The 20,748-nt window shown below is 40.8% G+C and overlaps 1 protein-coding gene across 1 annotated transcript in view; it reads left to right on the forward strand.

Moving 5' to 3' along the window:
- col7a1 (collagen, type VII, alpha 1) overlaps nucleotides 1–20,748 on the forward strand; it is a 65,363-nt gene that overhangs the window by 40,094 nt on the left and 4,521 nt on the right. The window contains exons 75-114 of the mRNA XM_034585755.1: nucleotides 44–79; nucleotides 166–210; nucleotides 298–414; nucleotides 501–572; nucleotides 681–725; nucleotides 1,496–1,531; nucleotides 2,915–2,950; nucleotides 3,032–3,076; nucleotides 3,186–3,218; nucleotides 3,346–3,408; nucleotides 3,553–3,588; nucleotides 4,161–4,241; nucleotides 4,445–4,513; nucleotides 7,879–7,914; nucleotides 8,079–8,138; nucleotides 8,233–8,277; nucleotides 8,363–8,398; nucleotides 10,368–10,403; nucleotides 10,484–10,543; nucleotides 10,642–10,767; nucleotides 10,854–10,925; nucleotides 11,446–11,481; nucleotides 11,575–11,634; nucleotides 11,755–11,799; nucleotides 12,275–12,310; nucleotides 12,434–12,469; nucleotides 13,682–13,738; nucleotides 13,825–13,896; nucleotides 14,419–14,490; nucleotides 14,619–14,654; nucleotides 14,750–14,830; nucleotides 16,828–16,881; nucleotides 17,121–17,174; nucleotides 17,284–17,346; nucleotides 17,430–17,492; nucleotides 18,156–18,272; nucleotides 19,388–19,465; nucleotides 19,941–19,994; nucleotides 20,142–20,190; nucleotides 20,406–20,414. Of these exons, the coding sequence (XP_034441646.1) occupies nucleotides 44–79; nucleotides 166–210; nucleotides 298–414; nucleotides 501–572; nucleotides 681–725; nucleotides 1,496–1,531; nucleotides 2,915–2,950; nucleotides 3,032–3,076; nucleotides 3,186–3,218; nucleotides 3,346–3,408; nucleotides 3,553–3,588; nucleotides 4,161–4,241; nucleotides 4,445–4,513; nucleotides 7,879–7,914; nucleotides 8,079–8,138; nucleotides 8,233–8,277; nucleotides 8,363–8,398; nucleotides 10,368–10,403; nucleotides 10,484–10,543; nucleotides 10,642–10,767; nucleotides 10,854–10,925; nucleotides 11,446–11,481; nucleotides 11,575–11,634; nucleotides 11,755–11,799; nucleotides 12,275–12,310; nucleotides 12,434–12,469; nucleotides 13,682–13,738; nucleotides 13,825–13,896; nucleotides 14,419–14,490; nucleotides 14,619–14,654; nucleotides 14,750–14,830; nucleotides 16,828–16,881; nucleotides 17,121–17,174; nucleotides 17,284–17,346; nucleotides 17,430–17,492; nucleotides 18,156–18,272; nucleotides 19,388–19,465; nucleotides 19,941–19,994; nucleotides 20,142–20,190; nucleotides 20,406–20,414 (2,257 nt within the window). The remainder of the gene's footprint in view (nucleotides 1–43; nucleotides 80–165; nucleotides 211–297; nucleotides 415–500; nucleotides 573–680; nucleotides 726–1,495; nucleotides 1,532–2,914; nucleotides 2,951–3,031; nucleotides 3,077–3,185; nucleotides 3,219–3,345; nucleotides 3,409–3,552; nucleotides 3,589–4,160; nucleotides 4,242–4,444; nucleotides 4,514–7,878; nucleotides 7,915–8,078; nucleotides 8,139–8,232; nucleotides 8,278–8,362; nucleotides 8,399–10,367; nucleotides 10,404–10,483; nucleotides 10,544–10,641; nucleotides 10,768–10,853; nucleotides 10,926–11,445; nucleotides 11,482–11,574; nucleotides 11,635–11,754; nucleotides 11,800–12,274; nucleotides 12,311–12,433; nucleotides 12,470–13,681; nucleotides 13,739–13,824; nucleotides 13,897–14,418; nucleotides 14,491–14,618; nucleotides 14,655–14,749; nucleotides 14,831–16,827; nucleotides 16,882–17,120; nucleotides 17,175–17,283; nucleotides 17,347–17,429; nucleotides 17,493–18,155; nucleotides 18,273–19,387; nucleotides 19,466–19,940; nucleotides 19,995–20,141; nucleotides 20,191–20,405; nucleotides 20,415–20,748) is intronic.

The raw sequence follows: 20,748 nt of genomic DNA on the forward strand, positions 1-20,748 counted from the left end.
ACTCAACATGACTTGACTAACCTCATGTCTGTGTATTTTTCAGGGGGAACGGGGAGAGAGAGGGGACAAAGGAGAGGGTGTAAGTTCTTATGTTGGACTGATGTCATCAACATTAATGTTTTATCCAAATATCTTTACAATAAATTGATCACCTCTATCTGTCAGGGACAAACTGGGCTAATGGGGCCAGCCGGTCCAACAGGTCAAAAGGTAAACTGCTTTGTATCCTGGTTTTTGATGTAGTGAAACCCTGTGATCTTATGATCTAAGAAATCTTTATGTTTGTATTTTCTCTAGGGAGCGTCTGCTGATTCTGTACTGATCGGTACGCCTGGGGCCAGAGGTCCTCCAGGTCTTGCAGGACAGAAGGGAGAGCCTGGTGCAGCAGGACCACAAGGACCAAAAGGAGATCGAGTAAGATACAAAAGATATACAAAATCAATCTATTACAGAATCACATATATACACATCATTTAATGTGTATGTAAAATGGCTTCAAGGGTTTTGCGGGACCTCAAGGTAATAAAGGAGACAGAGGAGAGGGTGGAGAGAGAGGACGTGATGGCTCATCGGTGAGTTGGCACTCAGAAGCAGTCTAGATTAAACCATTGCAATAATGACACTGACATCTTGGGAAATATATTATTATATATTATTATTATTATGGTTTGTAAATTCAGGGCTCACCAGGAGAACCGGGAAAACCTGGTCAGGATGGAAAAGCGGTAAGTGGGGGGTACTGGGTCTCGTTAATGTATGCACACATATAAATATAATAACATAACATGTTTGCAAATTTCTGTAGTGAATATTTCAGTCAACAGCTTTGGTAAGTGTATGTTTCTTGTAAAGCAACCATACATTTTAAAATATCTTACCCATGTTAATGATTTACAGTGTGTTGCTATGTAAGCATAAGATTGTTAATGCATCCAAAAGACAACCTGCTCCTGCTTAAGATCTTGAAAATACAAAACAAACAGCATTTCAGTTCCCATCAGAGGACATCGTCATCTTTTCCTACCATTTACAGTAATCACTAAAAGTCGAATCACACTGTGGGAAAATTCTGTCTTTTTGTGTAGGAGCATGAATAAATGAACAGAGGTACGATATTAGACACTTCTCACATTTTTTGTTTTCCCTCCCCTCCGTGTCGGAGCAGGGACCAGCAGGGCCCGCTGGTTCTCGAGGGCAACCAGTGAGTAACCAGTAACCCAATAACGGCGCCTTCTCTTAGGTTTGACCTGCAGAGTGAATCCACTGGGTTGGCTGAAAGAACAGAGCAGAAGGAGCTCTCTTCTCCCCTCCTTGGGCTGAGGCTTCATAGATCCTGTGCAGCTAACACCTCACTCTCTAACTTCCTCTCTCTCTTCATCTCTGTCCATCTCCTTTCCTGTGTTGTTTGTTCCCCCCTCTTCCAACACTGTCCTCTACCAACCTGTCCCCCCCACTCTCCTCTCATCCACCTGGCTCCATCTTTCATCCTCTCCAGGGCCTACCTGGGTTCCCAGGAGTACTAGGCAGACCGGTAGGTTCTCTGCTGCTGGCTGGCATGCTTGGGCTGTGGAGGAAGGCGGGTTGTGAGAACCCGTCTCTGTGGTATCAGATACAAAGCTGAATAGATTCATCTGTGCTGTAGCTCACGCAGCTAGCAGCATAAAAGATGTGTCTGCGTTTAACAACAGGAGAGTAGAACAATTTATCAGAATGCAAACACCATCATGGACCCTCCAGGAAAAATTTCATCACTTTAATCTTATTTCATTTGTATTGGCCACGTCCTTCTGAGATTTGAGATGAGTTAGACCTTGATGGGTTCCTCATGAATTATTAATCAAGACCACCTGTCCCCAAAGCATCCGTGTCAAACTCAGGAGAAGAATTTTGAAGTTGGATTTTAAATGCGTAAAACACCACACATTTGTCAGAGCAGATGAAAGGAAGTCAACTGACACCCTAAGCCGCAGTCTCGCCAGGATCCAATGTACAATAGCAGGGGGGGAATACTAAATTGGGTGCACTCCAAAAAGTACTTTGTTGTCGAATCGCTGAAGACTGCTTATCATGCATGGAGCTGTGCCTGCTGTCGGTTGCGCGCTCATCCCTTGCATAGCACTGATTCTTTCAGTTTACCATGTTAGTGCCTGTTTGCTGACATTGTTGCTCCTCTGTGTTTGTGTCATCCTACCTGTTGTCATGTTTGTCTTTGTATATCTGTGTCTCCCAGAGACGACCTCATGCCAATCTGTCTGTCTATTATTTATGTTATAATTACATGTACATACAAATTTGAAATGCTGCATATTTATGAACATATTTGTGAAATTAATATGTCAGTAATCCTGGAAAAGCTAAGCAAAAAGCAAAATATTGTCTCACAAACAACTTAGCAACCCTACCTTTAAAGGGGGAAAAAATGCGTTTGGAAAAATGCAGTTTATTTGTGTTCTTTCCAAGAGTTAGAAAAAAGATTGATACCACTCTCATGTCTGTTCATTAAACATTAAATACACTTTATTCATTAAATAGACTTTACTAAGTAATTACCTTGAGATAATGTCTGTTATGATTTGGTGCTACATATATATAAAGTTGAATATGAAGCTACCACCTGTAATCTTAGTTGAACTTATCATTAAGACTTGTATGGGAAAAAGCCTTCCCCTCTATGTCCGAAGTAAACACAATACATGTAGAAGCATCTCCAGCTCCACAAATGAACACATTATATCATATCATGTTTGTTTTATCTATATAAAAAGTGTTAATACTGTTATTTTTGCTTAAATTTTAGATTATTCTCATCTAACTTTTAGCAAGAAGGCAAATAAGATTTTAAGAAATGTAAAATCATACCTTTTAAAATGTGGCCTAAAAAGCATTTTATACAATACATGTGTTTCACTTGTAGGGAAACCCAGGAGAGACCGGCATAAGGGGGCCAACTGTAAGTATCGCACTTGATGAGGCATCTTTACAAATCCACACACTATTACCAACAGTTTACATGTTTATGTGTTTTAATTAGGGCCCCATGGGTCCCAACGGGCTTCCAGGTCCATCGGGTGTGAAGGTGAGCTCACTGAGGTGTTACCATTTCAGAATTGTTCATTTTTTCATGTAAAAATTCATTTGTTTGTCACTTTGTCGGCCGAAGTAAAAAAAAAAATTGCTTTTCACAGGGTAATCAAGGAGAACCAGGCGTTGGCGTCAAGGTAAAACAGCTACAGGACTACTCTATCTTTTAGACAAGAGTTTCCACTGACCTATAGAACCCAGACATATCACAGTCATTGATAACAGATCAGCAGTGTGTGAGCTTGTTCCTCTTTGTCTCTGCAGGGTCCTCCTGGTGCCCAGGGGAGCACAGGTCTGCCAGGACCAATAGGTCCCCCAGGAGCTGTTGTAAGTGTTCCCATAAATCACTGTTTCTCTTCAGGGGGAATGAAAAAAACTGCTTTCATGTTTTCTCATGAAAGTCACCGGAAATCTCATGGTGTGTATCACGTTGTTTTCCTTCTGACCACTGTATGTTTTTTCCTCCTGCAGGGTCCACAGGGCCCCCCAGGACTGTCGGGGCAGGTGGTGAGTATGCAATCCTGATCCAGCTGCTTCTGTCGCTGCACAGTCAGGAGGTGTCGAACAGGAGAAAAGCTCTGAGCCTGGGGCGTTTTAGTTGTGACTGAAAATGGGAACATAATTAAACAAAACCTCTGAAACATGTGTACCAAGCTCTTATTGATGAATGGCTTCCTCTGATAGATTTTATGTTCTTAATTTTAAAAAGCAGGATGGGATTTCTAACCCTAACCCCACTTTCAGCTGAAAACGTGCATTTTCTGACCCCTGCAACCAACATTTATATCACTACTTTCTTGTTTCTCAGTCAGATTCTTGTTATAAACTAATGAAGGTTTGTGTAAAGATCCAATCATCAAAGTAACTATTGTTGAAATATAGCCTAAGAAAATCCACTTCTAAAATCTGACATTGTGTGAAATCTTCACATTCAATGTTTTCTCACCATTCACAGTGTTTGAGGTGAACTTAACGGATGCAAATTAGCAAACCCTTCAGTAACCCTAAATCTAAATGTGACAACACATGCTTATTATTAAGTACCGATTACAAATACTGAAGAACATCCTGCTCCTCAGGGTGAAGCTGGTAAACCTGGAGTTCCTGGACGAGATGGGGTGCCTGGCAAAGAGGGAATACATGGATTATCAGGAAAGCAGGTGTGTGTGTGTGTGTGTGTGTGTGTGTGTGTGTGTGTGTGTGTGTGTGTGTGTGTGTGTGTGTGTGTGTGTGTGTGTGTGTGTGTGTGTGTGTGTGTGTGTGTGTGTGTGTTAGTTTATCACGTTGTCATGTGTATCTGTGATGTGCACCATGCTGTTTTTATCAGGTCCTCCTCGTTGTTATTGTGTAATTTGTTGCACAGGGCATCGGTGGACCTCCAGGCCAGCACGGCTTAAAGGGGGAGCAGGGAGACAGCGGCCCTCCAGGGAAGGTGAGAACATGCTGTACCTACCGAGGTGCCTCTGGCGAAAAGGACAAGTGGATGAAATTGGTTTTGTGGTTGCTTTTATTGGATATGATGCAGAATGATTTGCTGCCTGAAGTCATATAAAAATACATTTCTGTAGCGCTAATATTAGCTTCCCACTGCGAGAGTTTTCATCTGATGCACAGCAATAGGTGGTTCTGAGTATTCCTTCAAGGGCTGCAGCTGTTGTTTGTCCGTCTGGGGCTGGAGCTGCTGTTACCAGACGCGTTCACCAGAAATGTATTCATCTCTTAAAGTTGGTCAAAAGTTCCAATGTTTTTGCTTTAGGTGTTAAGTATTTGATTTCAATTCATTTCTCATGGAGAGACACACTTCTATGAGTTTTCTGTATGAATGCTCCTCACCTCTTGGAGAGTTTTTATGCCTCCCTCACCCTCCACGCAGGCGATAGCCATATGGCCAAAAGCATAAGGTTGTCTGTTTGTCCGTCAATACATCTGTCATATTCAACACAATATCTAAAGAACTCCTTTGGGGAATTTTTTCAAATTGGTAAAAATGTTCATTTGTAGTCTGATCAAGGTCAAGGTCTCGAAACATATTTTTTTGGCGGTTGAAAGTCAAAGGTCAAGGTCACAAAACACATTTTTTGCCTTTTGAATGTAATATCTCCAGAACACCTTGAGGGAATCCTATCACATTTGGTATAAACATTCACTTGGATGGAAGCATTACGTGATGTAATTTTGATTTTGAGAGATATATATATATATATATATATATATATATATATATCAGGAACACCCATAAGGAGTTTCTTTACATCTGATACAAACATTCACTGGAACTCAAGAATGATTGGATTATAATTTAGAAGTCAGAGGTGAAAGGTCAAGGTCCCCTCAGAAACCCCCAGTTTGCGTTGTGAATGTTTTATCTTAAGAACGCCTCAAGAGAGTTCTTTCAGATTTGGCACAAATGTTCGTTTTTGGGCTCTTTAGGGAATTTCTTCATATTTTGATCAGTTGTCACATGGACTCAAAGATGAACTGATTAGTTTCCGTGGTCAAAGGTCACAGTGACCTCACATGAGTCTGGAAATAAAATGTATGTAGACTGAAACTGCACTGATCGGCGGAGGCATACAACTGCAGGGCGGTCATTTTAGTTTGAGCTGGGATTAGGCAGTAATGTAATACAAGGACGTCATCTCTCCACGCAGGCTGTCTCAGTGAGATATCTCTGTTATGTGACTGTTATTGATTGACATTCAAAGAGTAAATCTCACTTGCTGACCCAGCAAAATTAGTTTTCACGAGTTTGAAACATGTTGAGATGCTTTTTTCCTGCTGTCACAGGACACTCACAGGTCTATATTATCTGGTGCAGAACAGCCCCAGAGTCTTTTCACAGAATTGCAGTAAATATAGGGAAACCCCTGTGGAGGCTTGTAGTGCCGCCCTCGCTACAAATAACTGAGGCATCGACCGTGAGTTTGAACTATGCTTCCATAAAATTTGTATAATATTAAAGCATAGAATTGCAGCACTGTAGTCAGTTGGCAACAGTACATTGTGATCTAGATTTCCTCATGACCTGCAATTCATCGGTATTATACAGTGGATGTAATAACATGTGGTTTGTCAGAATGTGATTTGGACTCTATGCTCAGATATGATAAGAAAGAGAAGACTCTTTAACCGATGTATTGTGCTGCTCTAGGTCAACTCTATCACAGTCTGTGCACTAAAACTGAAAGGAACTGTCAAATCACAAGGATTCGGGTGTTCCGGTGAAGCTGTTAAAGATTTCTCCTGACATCAATATTTTACGGCTTCTCAGGACAAAAGACGAACCTGCCTTATAACTCACGCTGAATTATTATTGTCTGCCCGTTGCCTGTATTTGAATGACTGCAGACATCTGTTAAGAGGGACTGGCTTGACGAAGCTTGTCCCAATTCTGCCAAGGGGGATCTCAATTAAGTCAGATTTCAGCTCAGTGAGACTGAAAATGACAGAGAAAGTCAAATAACTGTCTCTCAACTCATCACATCATCACAAAGTCAAAATCATCATCTGTTCTTCTTCCTGATTTATTAGACGAGGCTCGGTACAACTTTTTTATTATGCGTCCACGACGGCGATAGTCAGTGGCCAGAGGCATGTTGTTTTGGGTTCTTCCGTCTGTCCGTACGTCAGTACGTCCCACAGCTGTGAACGTGAAATCTCAAGAATGCCTTGAGGGAATTTCCTCAAATTTGGTAGAAGTATTCACCTAAACTCAAGGATCATGTGATTCGATTTTGGTCGTCAAAGGTCAAGTTCACAGTGACTTCACAAAGCTTATTTTCCAACTTGTGAAGGTGACATCTCTTAGATTCAAAGACGAACTGATTAGATTTAAGTGGCTAAAGGTCACAGTGACCTCACATGAGTCTGTAAAAAATGTATGCAGACAAACTGCACTGATGGTTGGTGGAGGCATACAACTGCAGTGTAGTATTTCTAGTTTCCAATTGTGATTATTTCTCAAGTGCACTTTTTGTTTTGCCACTTATTGCTTGTAACAACTTATGTGGTTGTTCTTGCTCATGCTATAATAGATCGTTAAGTTTACAATAGAGTGTTGAATTTCGTACAGAGACATGTAACATAATTCCACCCTGAATTGAATCAGGGATGTTGGGATTACACCATATGGTAAAGTATGTACATCTTAACCACTAAGCCACTAGATATCCCACCCTGTTTTGTGCAAATAGTTTTTCCTAGTTCTCGTAGTGTAGTTTCTCTCCCCTGGTCAAATGTGGCTCGACAAAAAGACAAAGATGGAGCTTGCTTGTGTTGTGCTCAGTATTCGCTGCCACCCCTGCTGTTTGTGTTGCTGACACCAAATCGTGACAAATATCTCGAGCAGTGCCCTCACTGCTGAAGGCCTCAGGTTTAGCACCTTGGACGGAGCCGCAGTGACACTGTCAGTGAGTTCAGCGGTTTGATAAATAACTAGGCAACATGTGTCTGCAAAGGGCCATCTGCTCAGCAGCTCCACCATTTGTTCTCACACACACAAACGCACACACGATGGTCCAAACAGAGTAACGCGTATCATCATAACCAGCAAGACCTTGTGTTTCTTTCAAATATTTTGAAGTACAGTTGAATAGACAAAGATCTGCAACAGACCGGAAAGGTTCACCCTTCTTCAGTGAAGTGCACTGATTAACAGGAAGAGTTGTGCATTTGTTGTGCGTCCTTGCTGATGACGTCATGCTGCATCGGGAGCTGGATTGTTGGGCTGATATGATTCTTGAAAGCTCAGGCTTTTAAGCACACAATGAAACATATTATTTTTCTGCACTTTTACAGGCAGTGGCTGGACCCCCTGGACCCAAAGGACAAACTGTGAGTCACTTTAATTAGCATTGACATTGAGGTGTCTCTTTTTTTAGTTGCAGACTATTGAACGCTATTGAACTCAGTTAATGCAGCCTAGTCCAGAAATAGAAAAACTAAAAACCTGAAGCTGAATCGAGCTGACGTTACTCTGCTGGTCCTGATTGACGCAGGGTCCTGCTGGTCTAACGCTGCCAGGCACGGCTGGAGAGACAGGTCTACCTGGGGAGAAGGTGAGTCTGACCAAAGCCTTTAGATCTGAAGACTCTGTAAGTAAGACTGAAAGTGTTCAGTGCTCTCTCATTGAAACTGCATGCTGTCATTCAGGGAAACAGAGGGGATAAAGGTGGTGCTGGCATCAAAGGGGAAAGAGTGAGTATAATCCTGCTGTAAATCCACACGCAAGCTTAACGTTAACACAACAACATGTTCCAAGTCTGATTTGTCGTCACACCAGGGAGTGTTTGGTGAAGCAGGAGACCCTGGAGAAGATGTGAGTAAACCTTGCATGGTTACGTTTTATACTGTGATGTGCTGACTGTCCATCCGTCTCACTCTAGTTAAACAGATATTTCAAAAACACCGTAAGGGAATTTTTTTCAGATTTGTCACAAATTATCACTTGGATTCACTGATTAACTTGTTTGAGTCTGATGGTTAAAATGTCAAAGGTCAAGGTCACGTTCAAAATATGGTTTTGGTCTCTCGAACAAGAGTCTGTCTTTTAAGGAATCTTCCCATTTTGAAGATTAGATTTCAGAGGTCAAAGGTCACAGTGTCCTTTTATCAGTCTGGAAAACGAAGACTGAAAATTCACTAGTTGGCGGAGTCATGCAACCACAGGGCGGTAATTCCTCTGGTGTGGTCCGCTCCCCTGTTATCGCATGTCAAAATCACCAGATAAGCAGGTGAAACAATTTGGTGAATTTGCACTTGGTAGCTGGGACGTCTCTACAAAGGTCTTGATGCGAGGGAAGGAGTCCGGCTGAAAACACAATCAGGCCTATCAGACAGAGAGCAGAAACCGAAGGAGAGACCAATTAAATGCTTTACAGTGGTACAGTTTTAAAAATAAGTAATGGACTGGAGAGCTCAGGAACGCCAAAACCCCTTCACACCACGGGGCCAAATCAAGAACTCTGCACGTAGTAGACATTGTCAAAGTCTAAAATCAAGAGACTCCTTCACGGATGTAAATACAGAGATTTACAAACCACTGGTAACGCTCGAGAACAGAAATGCTGATTAGACTTTGTGAGAAAGCATCTTAAAAGTCGTCCCTGTTCTCGATCAAGATTCTTCAGACAGATGAAACCGAGATTAACTTGGAGAAGGAAGCGTATGGAAAATGAAACGACTCGTGATCCAACGACACCAGCTGTCAAACATGGCGGAGTCAGTTCTGAGGAATGGGCGTGTATGGCTGCCAATAGCACTGAGTCACTGATGTTTGATGATGTGACGTCTGATTGAAGTAGCTGGATGAATTCTGAAGTGTGCCGGGCTACGCGATCCGCTCAGATTCACGCAAATGCTGCAGAACTGATTGGACGGTGCTTCACAGTACAGACGGATAACGAACCAAATCATACTGCGAAAGCTATTGAGCATGCTTCTCACTTAGTGGCCAGAAAGACTCAGAAAGTGAGGGAGGCTGCAGGAAGTGGCCTGGCAGGGCTTCTCGAGTGGGAGAAACTGTTTGGGGATGTGCACGGGCTCCAGGCTTCACAGTCATTCACTGCAAATGTTGTTTTTTTTATCCAAGGACTAAAAATAATTCTTATAGTTATTTTAGTTCATGCAGTTGCTTTTGAGGCTGTGGAAATGAAGGAGCTCTGTAAAAAAATGCCTGTTATTCTTAAACAGTTAATATTTGTCTTAGACTTTATGTCATAAATGAATCACATCAAAAACTTGGTGTAGAAAGGGTCAGTTGTGTCACTGCCCAAATACTTAATAAAACCCATATTTCTATAAATATATATATCCCATTTAAGCTTATGTGTTTTAGTAGTAGGACATTTCTGTAATTTCTACAAAAGTAAATATAATATATAAATATTATATATAATATTACAATATTCAACGCCGGTCAAATGATTTAATCCCACTTTAATCAACCAGTTTTCTATCGCAATGTGATTTAAGTCTCTGGACCTTCTATCTAAAAGTGTCGACTGTAATTAAGGCCAATCTCCTCAGAGGATGAACTTTTTTGATTATTTGTCGTCCTTGAGGTTAACGAGCCGTGATAACCAGGATGCAAGCAGAGTACTGATGGAATATGTCTGCACCAGCAGTATAATGAATGTCAAAGTGATATTTGGACAAACCATTCAAATAAATACAAAGCTCTGCATTTTGTTATTATTATTTACAATCAATTAACATTTTATTTTCAAAAATATGTTATTGATGTCGGTTTAAAAAATCCAAAAACATAAAATCTTCTTTTTATGCAGGGCGCACAGGGATCTCCTGGATCAAAAGGAGATAAGGTGAGCTTTTGCTTTATGTTTTATTATTTTCCGTGAAATGAAACCGAATCAATGTAACAGTTATGAAATTTGTGTTGCAGGGAGAGAAGGGCATCGGTCTGGCAGGTCCTCCGGGTCGGGACGGGCCTCAAGGTCTAAAAGTGAGTAACAGCATGTGGTGCAGCAGAGGATAATTTAGGTATTTTGCTCTCTAATTAGTTACTGTGGTTAAAAAAATCTAAATGTGATTGTATTTCAGGGGGATCCAGGTCTTCCTGGTCCAGCTGGTCCCCCAGGACCACTGGGAAAGTCTGGTACCGCGGGACTGGCAGGCCTGAGAGGAGAAAGTGGACAATCAGGACCTCCAGGACCACCAGGGGAGAGGGTTTGTGGAGCTGCTGATCACACAATACTCTTTTAACCTGAACTTCTTTGGTGTCATTTTCAACTAATGACTTTCATTTCATTCAGGGTCTCCAAGGTTTTGGAGGCCGTGCTGGAAATGTCGGACCTCCTGGTCCTTCTGGACCTGCTGGACAAGCAGTGAGTTTACATCCTGGTTTTATTACACAGTGTTCAGACAGAAGTTACTGTCTATAGACCGGACTTTTGTGCATCTTTTGATGAATGCTTCTAGGCAGTTTTCTAAGGATAGTCTTCATGTAGTTTAATCTCTCTTACAGTTCTTGTAAAATTTCTCTGAGTAATTTACATATTTTGTAAATTTTTGGAGACTTGTTGGTTGAGGCATATTGTTTCCAGTATAGTAAGTTTAGTAATTCTAGTTATTTCATCAATAAAAAAGCAATGAAATTTGGGCACTCTACTATTTAAAACCACATTTTTTTTATTTTATTCCTTTATTTATTCATTTAATTATTCTTACCAAGAACCTTGACATACAGCTGTTTAAAAGATTTTTTATTTTCAAAAGATCAATTAAATAAACAAATTAAAAAATCTTGTTTTTAATCAAGTAATCTGTCAGAGAGGGGATGAGAGAGAAGACAACAAATGTTATTTATTTTATTTATTTTTATACAATCAATATCGTGTTTTCCAGGGCTCTGCTGGTACCAACGGGGAGAAAGGTGACAAGGTGACTACTCAAGCAGACAAATATATCTGTTTAACTGCGTAAATGTTAATGGATTTTTTCTTTTAAGGGTATTCATATCATTTTTGTTGCCAGGGGGGAGTTGGCGTTGGCATGCCTGGTCCCAGAGGAGAGAGAGGAGGTCCAGGCCCCCGAGTAAGTCATCGGTCGCTCTGTAATATCACTGAAAATTGTGATCTAATATGAACTGGCCTCTGGAGGATGGAAACTAAGAGTGACGTGGTTGTATGTCTTCTTTGTTTGTCATTGCTGTAGGGCGAGGAGGGACGAGCTGGCGTGGACGGGGAAAGAGGCTCATCTGTAAATAGCAAATGTTTTCCTTTCAATCCATCACTCAGGAACACGACAGATATCGACAGACAGACACGTGTCAAGCTTTCAGGATCTGCTTCAGGGTTCTGCTTTTAAAATGCCCAATCCGTCAGGAGACCGTCTACATGGAGGCATAGAGGGAAAAACAGCTGTATAAGATTGTTTTTTCCCATGTGGTTATTATGGAGGAGCTATTATTTTCCAAGGACATTGCTTTTCTTAGACAATTAACTGACTATACTGATAATTATAACAGTCTTCCCTTCTAGTGTTGCAATACAATATTTCAAAGCAATGTCAACAGGAGTGTAGTCTACCTGAGATCACTGAGATATTTTCATGAAAACTTGCTTAGGTGTAGAAACGTGCATGGTCTTTATGATGATGATGAATTTTATTATTATTATTTGTATCATTATTATTGTGTAGCCCTGAAGCATGTGTGTGTCTGTGTGTTCATCAGGGTCTCCCAGGGACTCGTGGAATTCGTGGAGAGAAGGTAAATACCATCAGTTCTTTTCTCACTGCAATTGTCCTCGTGTTTTAAGTAGCTGTAGCTTCGTCTTCTGCTCTTCTATTGCAGTGAAGCATATTGACGTGCTGTCAATCTTTTTTATTTCAGGGAGACGGCGGACTTCAAGGTGACAAAGGAGAGAAGGTGTGGACAATTTAATATCGAATAAGCTCCACTACTGCTCACTCTTCTCTCTCTTTGTTTATTACCTCTGCCAAGGAGATTATGTTTTCATTTGCATGTGTTTGTCTGCTGTTTGTCAGCAGCATACACAAAAGCCACAGGACGGATTAGCATGAATCTTGAGGGAAGGATGTGTTATGGGTCAGGAAAGAACCCATTCAATTTTGGTGCAAATCCTGATCAGGGGGTGGAACCACTTTCTTTCACTTTCTGTTGCTTTTTTTTCACTCCAGAGAGTTGTGTTTTTGTTTTTTTGTTTTTTTTATGTCTCATAGAATTATGTTTGAATTGTGATTTAATTAAAATCAGACATATTTAGGAGGTTAATATCCAGGAGTGTGTGCAATATCATGTGGAACCATATAAAATCAGGATCTAGTGGATTTAAATGTGATTTCATTGGGCTGTAGGCTTTTTCCAGCCGCTGTTTGGTAGAAACCTGCAACTACTTAGCTATAATGCTTGTTTTAATTGAAGGTGACCATTAGGCCTTGGCAGAGGTATGAGTGGCATTTTAGTTTTGCTAAATCCAACAGTGACTCAAAATGGAGACAGAGGGAACTATATTGTTGGAAGTGGCTGTTTTGTTAAAGAGCTATTTCAAGATATTTACTGTATTGTGAGGAGGAGAAATAGGAGTAAACACAATGTTATACTAAGTGGCTCTCAGTAGAGCTTATAGTTCCACCAAGGTCAAACAATCGTTCACATATCTGTTGTAGCAGTTTGATAACCTGCACAGGATTGTACATTTCCTCCTGAGAAATTTCTGACAAACAACCTCCCTCCATCAATTTGGATGCATATCAGTTCAGTACTTTTAAATTGGTCCGTATGGGTGAATGTGAGTATGAATGGTTGTTGTGTCTTGTATGTTGGTTCTGTGATACGCTGGCGACCTTCAGCTCACCTCAAACAGGCCCCAACTAATAAGTGGAGGGATGGATGGACGGATGGACGGATGGACATTTCAACTTTTTACATTATCCTACTGACAGATAAACAAAAAATTTAACCAACAACCAGATGTGTGAAAATGACCTCCTTGGCAGATCTTATAAACTGTGATACTAGAAGTGAAGCAGCTTCAGAAAAAAGCAACAAGACGAAACATTGTGTGTTGAGGTTTTGGCTTTAGTAAGAGAATGTTAACAGCTGTACGTTTCCTCACAGGGGGACACTGTGCTCGTGGGAGGACCTAATGGAGAAAAGGGCAACAAAGGCGAAACAGTCAGTGAACACACAGATGTGTCAAGCATTTGTTTATTATAGTAAAATGACAATTTGTATTCTTACATGTTTGGTTTTCACTTTAGGGTGACAGGGGACCCAAAGGTGTGCAGGGAGAAAAGGGGGTGAAGGGTCAAGAAGGACCTCCAGGACAACAGGTAAATTATTTTTGTCTTATTGTAACAGAGGTGATAGTTCTCATACTTGAATTATCTGTTAATTGTTTTTCAGAGAAATAAACTAATTGTTTGGTGAGGTAATAACTGAAAATAGTGAAAAATGTAGACGTGAGTTTCCAGGAGCACAAAATGTCATCTTCACTTTGATTGTTTTGTTCAACTAGTCGTCCAAAATAAAAAGATTTTTTTTTAAAAAGTGTTACTTTATTTTTCTTCTAATAAAGTAAACATTTATTTAATAATTATCAAACTTGTTTTCAATTTGATTTACTGTATTTACTTGAATATAGGAGTTTATGATATAAAATAATTTATATTGTGAATCTGAAGGCCAAGCAGTCTGAGGCATTGATTCTAATGAAGCAGGAAAGCAGGGCAACATTTAGGCAGCATACTGTGACACTGCAGTAACCAAAACCTGCAGATAGATGAAATGTCCCTGTGTTGATTTTATGAATAGTTAATATATATAGTTGTCTGTATGTGTGTATTTAACATCAGGGTCTGAGGGGAGAACCAGGAGAGAGAGGCTCCACTGGGTTCCAAGGTGCACGGGGCCCTGGTGGACAGAAGGCGAGTGACACTGTGCATTAAAATTAAAATCAGTATCATAATTAACTGCGAAAGCCAGTCAGTGCGTCGTCGGAGCAGGTAATAGTGTCACTGCTTTAATTACTGTAATTCTGTTTTCCACGCTGCAGGGAGAAGCCGGTCAGCCCGGAGTACCCGGTGAATCGGTCTGTGCTTTTGCTTCCAACAAAACACAACTTCTTCATTTCCTTATGTGGGTTTCTCTCTGTGGTGTTAAGACGTGTTCTTTCTGTTCTTTCAGGGTTTATCAGGAAAAGATGGACTGTCAGGACACAAGGGCGACAAGGGAGAGCTTGGTATCATAGGAATGAGAGGAGTGAAGGTATTTTCACTGTTTGTGAGGCAGTGTGTGTTCATTCTGTGTGGTTTCAACCTTGGTGTATTTTTCACAGGGTGGTGAAGACAGTCAAAAACCAACAACAGCATAAAATTGATACCATTGCAAAGGATTAATACAAATTCTATTAGACAAAAGATTCGCTTTCACCTCAACATCGTTCATTAATGTCTGAAATGAGAGTTTACTCAGCCTGAGACTGAATTCCCATTTCATTAGAATTCTGTTTGAATCACTGAACCAGTCAAAGACGTGGGAGATGATTCAGAGGAAAGGAGGCAGGCTAGTGTTTTAATTATTATTGTTATTATTATCATAAACTTTATTTCATCAGATAATCTCAATGTGATAAACATAATACAAATATTATACAGCCAGTCACACACAAGCATATACATACAAAGCACACGAACAGCACCCATATAATTATAAATAGTCGCAGCATCTTTAAAATGGCACATTGATAAAATTCTTCCAGTTACATTAGCTCTGTATAAAAACAGGGGGAAGATGACTAGCATGGCTCTGTCCAAAGATTAATGATGAACTCAAATATAATAGTATTAAGTATAAAAACTACAATCCACTGTTTTGCATGAGGATAAGTACAGGGCTACATCTTGGAGCAGTAACTTTACCGAGACTTCACTGGTTTACTGGCAACCAGCCATAAAGTGGTGAATTGTCATTTTTACTCCTCATTTCTTTTTGGAAAGATAAAACAAATAAGATATAACATTTTACAATGTAGTGGTTGATGGATTTTGTTATCCTGGTAAGTTAACTGCCTGTTTCATAGATTGTATATAAAGCTGGACGACGTGTCTCCACCTCCTCCCACTATCAAGAAATGAAGCTAAAATATCCCAGATATGAAAGTTGCCATCTTACGCATTTGAAGTCAGAGTCTGCGCAATAGCGACCGGGGCCTGGCGCTGTGCTAGCGAAGTTCTGTCGATATATGACTGTAACCAACGTTATATATATATATATATATTCATATGCTTGACCAATCAGGAGTCAATCTCAGTTGTCAATCAAGATGTTTCACCTTGTTTTTATAGCATCAAATAACGAATTAAAACCAAATTTACCTGAAACAATGGGATATACATCAGTATAAAAACTACCTAAAATCACAGAAACCGACCGACATTATTCACATTTGGGGATTTGTCAACGTCGGTCTTTATACACAGTCTGTGGACTGCACCTGTATAAAAATATGAATTAATTGTAAATTCTAATAAAGGGACATCATTATTGTATAGTCTTTCGTATTACTACCACCTGGTGGACATGAGTGAAACAGCTTGTTGTAGCTGTCGGTTTCTCACATCTCAAGCTTGTTTTCTTAATCTCTGCTGGACTTTGGACCCAAGTGAACACAATGTGCAGAAATCTTTTATAAATCTCCTGGGACATAAAGTTCAAGCTACTTTTGGTCAAAACTCGGCTGTAGTTGGTACAAGGACATGAATATGGTCAGAATCTTCTCACCCCATCTATAAAACTATTTTTAATCTCCAGTATTGAAACACAAGGCAGAATTGTAGACTTTATGTATGTAATATTTAGGTGTTATGAAGTATAACATGCAGAATGGGAGTGAAGGATATTTCCTTCCCCATGCTCATGCTCTTTATCGTTACTCTACAGTAAATTTTTATGAACTATAACATTAAAGCTGTATCAAAGTGTCCTGTACGTGAGTTCACTGTCGAAATTTGAAGATATTCAGGAGCGTGACAGCAGCTACCTCTGCATCATACCCGCTGTTGTTGGGAGCTTTTCTGCTAAATGTGTTTCTCTGTATGTAGAAGTGCACGTTCTTGTGCACGTGATCCAGCCTGTGTGGTGGGTCAGAGTATGGATGTATGGATGTGCTCTCTGATGGTTTAATGCATTTTGTCTCTTTGTGACTCACCAGTCTGTTTTCTGAAACACAGATTTCTGTCAGTGATACACTTATATGTTTCCAGGGTGACCGAGGACCCAAGGGGGCTTGTGGTGGCGATGGACCCAAAGGAGATAAGGTGAGATTGAGACTGACAGAAAAATGGTACATTGTAGGAAGAGGACAAGAAACAGCTTTGAATAAAACCGTGGGATTTTTATTCTTTTATAATATCTTATAAACAGAAGCATGTTTCACATATAGTGTTAACTGCTGGTATATGAGGCCTGCGAGTGAATAAATGCAGTGAGTCAGACTTGTATGAGTCACATATGGCGTGGTAAGTAAAACTAAATGTATGAATGTGTATGTGCTCAGGGGGATGCTGGTATTCATGGACGATCGGGCTTACCAGGAAGAAAAGGTGAACAGGTATGACTCATAATCTGTAGGAAAAAAATGCATCATGTGGTGTGTCATATGTCTTTATGTGACTTTTAAAGATTGGTTGTCATCAGTCTCTGCTCTCTGCGTTTTCCAGGGGGAAGTCGGACCCTCTGGGGCCTCTGGGAGCCCCGGAAAAGAAGGACTAGTGGGCCCCAAGGTATGCACTCTATTATAATAAATGTATTAGTGCAACAACTTCCTCTCAGAGTGAAGTATAACTACTTTTCTTTGTCTTTGTAGGGAGATCGTGGGTTTGATGGGCTTGCGGGACCCAAAGGAACTCAGGGAGAGAAAGGTGAAAGGGTGAGTTTGTAATTTACACTTCTCTGGCACTGTTTTCATTCAGGTCTAAAAGTAACCTCATGACAATCACACTATACTCTGTTCGTAGTCTTCAGATTCTGCAGCATCACTCATCCTCACAATCACAGCAAACCTGAGTTGTACATAAAATCTGTCCAGAAAAATGAGTCTCTCAACACATTAGTGTTCAGGTGAGGGGTGACGACTGGGTAGATCATGCAGGAGGCAGGACAAGAGGTATTAATTCCACTGCGGAAATCACAATTTTGATTTATGGTACATCAACACCGGTGTCGGCCCTCATCAGTAAAAAGCTCTTCAATGTAGTTGTCTCTCCAAGTTGACATCCTCATCTGCATCTACGTGAATGGCTCCTTTTTTTCACCCTGACATATTTGTATTATTTTAATTTTATTAATTTATTCCGTTTTTCAGTGTTGCCCCTGGCACACACCGACTCGCTCACTGTGAGACATTTTCCTGCTGTAATCTCACATTGGGGGGAGGGGGGGGGGGGTCCAGAAAAAACGTTCAGACCAACTGACTCAGACTTTGCCTTCTCAAAAAAAAGAAGAACAAATTTCATGAAAATGTTGGCACTTCAGTGCATGTCTGAAAAAAGCTTTAGAGATATGTAATTAACCGTCTCTGTGCTTCATGTAGGGAGTGCCTGGTGTGCCTGGCCCTCCTGGTCCCAGAGGAGTGGACGGGGCCCCCGGCATGACTGGGTCTCAGGGACCGGCTGGTGCTAAAGGCCCTGAGGGGCTCCAGGGACAGAAGGTAAATATTCACACTGTGGTTTGATGATGGCTTATTTCTACACTCTGGTCCAGTTTTCTCTATGTGGGTCGGGGTGATGGGAACATAGAATAGGACATAGTGACATTTCAACAATCGCTTGTTACATCAGTAAATGGATGCAGCATCAGTTATAAGCACAGATTTAATGGGGATCCAGTGAAGAACAGTACAGTATGTAGAAGGAAAAAAGTATGAATTATTTCACTAAGTGATGGCACAAAATAGCAGCTGTCAGAGGTGTCTGAGAGGCCCAGTGGCAACATAAAAAGCTTTGACATTAAAGGCTGATGAGACTGATATAAACCGAATACAGCCCTTTTTATCTCCTTTAGCTTGTTCTCGTCTTTCTTCTTCACCTGTCTGAAGGTTTTGATTGAAGACAGTAGGTGACAGGAGAGCAGGACCTTTGCTTTCACTCTTTCTGATCAATGCATCTTTTGTCTGACATATTGGATTCAGTCTAAATCTATTACTGAACGAAACCAGTATTCTTCTGTTGTACATTATGAAAAGCAGGCAGAGCGTACAGTATGTTCTTCTTATGCAGTGGGATGGAAAAAGTAGCTCAAATTAGAATGGTACTCAGTAGAGCGCATACTTCCACCAAAGGCCAACAGTCCCCGTCGATTCAATCACGCTGCATCAAATTTCACACACTCATAGATATCAGTTCCTATATATATGCCTTATTTCAGCAATTTATAATAATCCATGCATTACGGAGGTTTGAGTCCTCCTGCAGTAGCCGCAAGATTAGAAACATTAGCAAAGACAAATGAAAAAAAACACTGTAAATATATAATGATACAATATGTAAGAGAAATGGAAAATGGATGTGCTGAGTAGAAACAATTAAGTTAGTACATAGTACTTAGAACTAGTATATTTAAGACATAATTGCCGTGCATGTAACAGAACTGCATTAAGTACAAAAGTCTTTGGAAAGAAATTAAGTTGGAGACTAACACTTCATTTTCATTTTATTTCCAGACACTATATATGCATGAAACTTTATTGTTGTTGTTGTATGAAAACCTTGTGTTCACTGTTTTAGCTTTTTATTTACTTGTAATGTTGTTGTTTTTGTGTGTCAGGGAGAGAGAGGGCCTCTCGGCCCATCCTTGGTGGGTCCACGCGGTATCCCAGGTATCTCGGGGGAAAGAGGAGAGCAGGTTAGTGCCACATTGTCTCCTTCTGTATGATGGTTGTTTCCACCGTCTCAGGAAGGAATCTAGTGCTGAGGTCAGGAGATTTCTATTACAAAACTATCATAGAACCATCACACAGTGACAGCACTGAGTTACTCATTTCACGACGTGCCAAACGCAGACAGTTCTCTCAGGGAGGCTGGATTTCCTCGCTCTCGTGATCCCCTCAGCAAAGGGCTTCGTCGCTCTGACAGTTACATTTGTATGCACCGAAAACTAGTTATTTAAAATGACAACCACATATTGTTAAGGCTGCCTGTCATTAAGCCTGAAGTGGCACATTTTTGTATGTGTCTTTAGGAGTCACTATTTCAGATTTAACTATTCACTTTGACTTTGCATTTAGTTCTTGAGTTGCATCTGGTCTCAGTTTAATGAAGTAATGTGCTACAAGCCTCTCTGTGGGTCGCGTGTGTCCTGATACCTGTCTTTGTTGCAGGGAGAGATGGGCCCAGATGGAGTCAAGGGAGACACCGGAGAGCCAGGCATGACGGTCAGTGCTTGATCCTTGCCTTGGGGCTCAAAGACACTGTTACCCTCACACACACACACACACATAGACACACACACACACACACACACACGAGTCGATGTTGAGGTTGTACTTTTGTCATGTTTCCCTCTTTTATTTTGAATTCAGGAGCATGAGATCAGAGATTATGTTCGCTCCGAGATGAGTCAGCACTGTGGTGAGTCTTTTCTACGCAGCCTGCATCGCTAATTTCTGTGTTGTCCCCACGTTGAACTTCAGATGGTAATCACAGCATATGAGTCACAGCCTTAGCTCAACTCGATGTCACTCTAAAAATGTGTAGAGAAGTACAGCGATGACATGTCATTTAAAACTGACCTTTATTCTTCCCTCTCTTTCTGCTTCCTCCCTGTCCATCTGTCTGATTCTCAGCGTGCGGAGGTGAGTGAGCCGTTCGACTGCAGCAGCGGAGTGGAATGTGGACAGAAGGGCTGTGATTTAGCATGAGTCACAGCGGCATACTGTATCACATATGCTGCTGCAGAGTCTGTCGCTCTCATTTATTATAACATTTTCAAAAAGACGGAAGTGCATTTGCCCTCGTTTTGCAAATCAGTTAAACACACAAATGCACACAAAAAACAATCAAGGGAATTCGTGTCTGTTTGCGTTTGTTTGAACGGCAGAACACAACAAACACACTCCCAGTCCTGGTTCTTTTTCAGACGAATCCTGAATAATATCAATACAAGCTGAAAATTTAAATATCTGCTGC

Source organism: Hippoglossus hippoglossus, chromosome 5 (assembly GCF_009819705.1).
Source record: "Hippoglossus hippoglossus isolate fHipHip1 chromosome 5, fHipHip1.pri, whole genome shotgun sequence".
Classification (NCBI taxonomy): domain Eukaryota; kingdom Metazoa; phylum Chordata; class Actinopteri; order Pleuronectiformes; family Pleuronectidae; genus Hippoglossus; species Hippoglossus hippoglossus.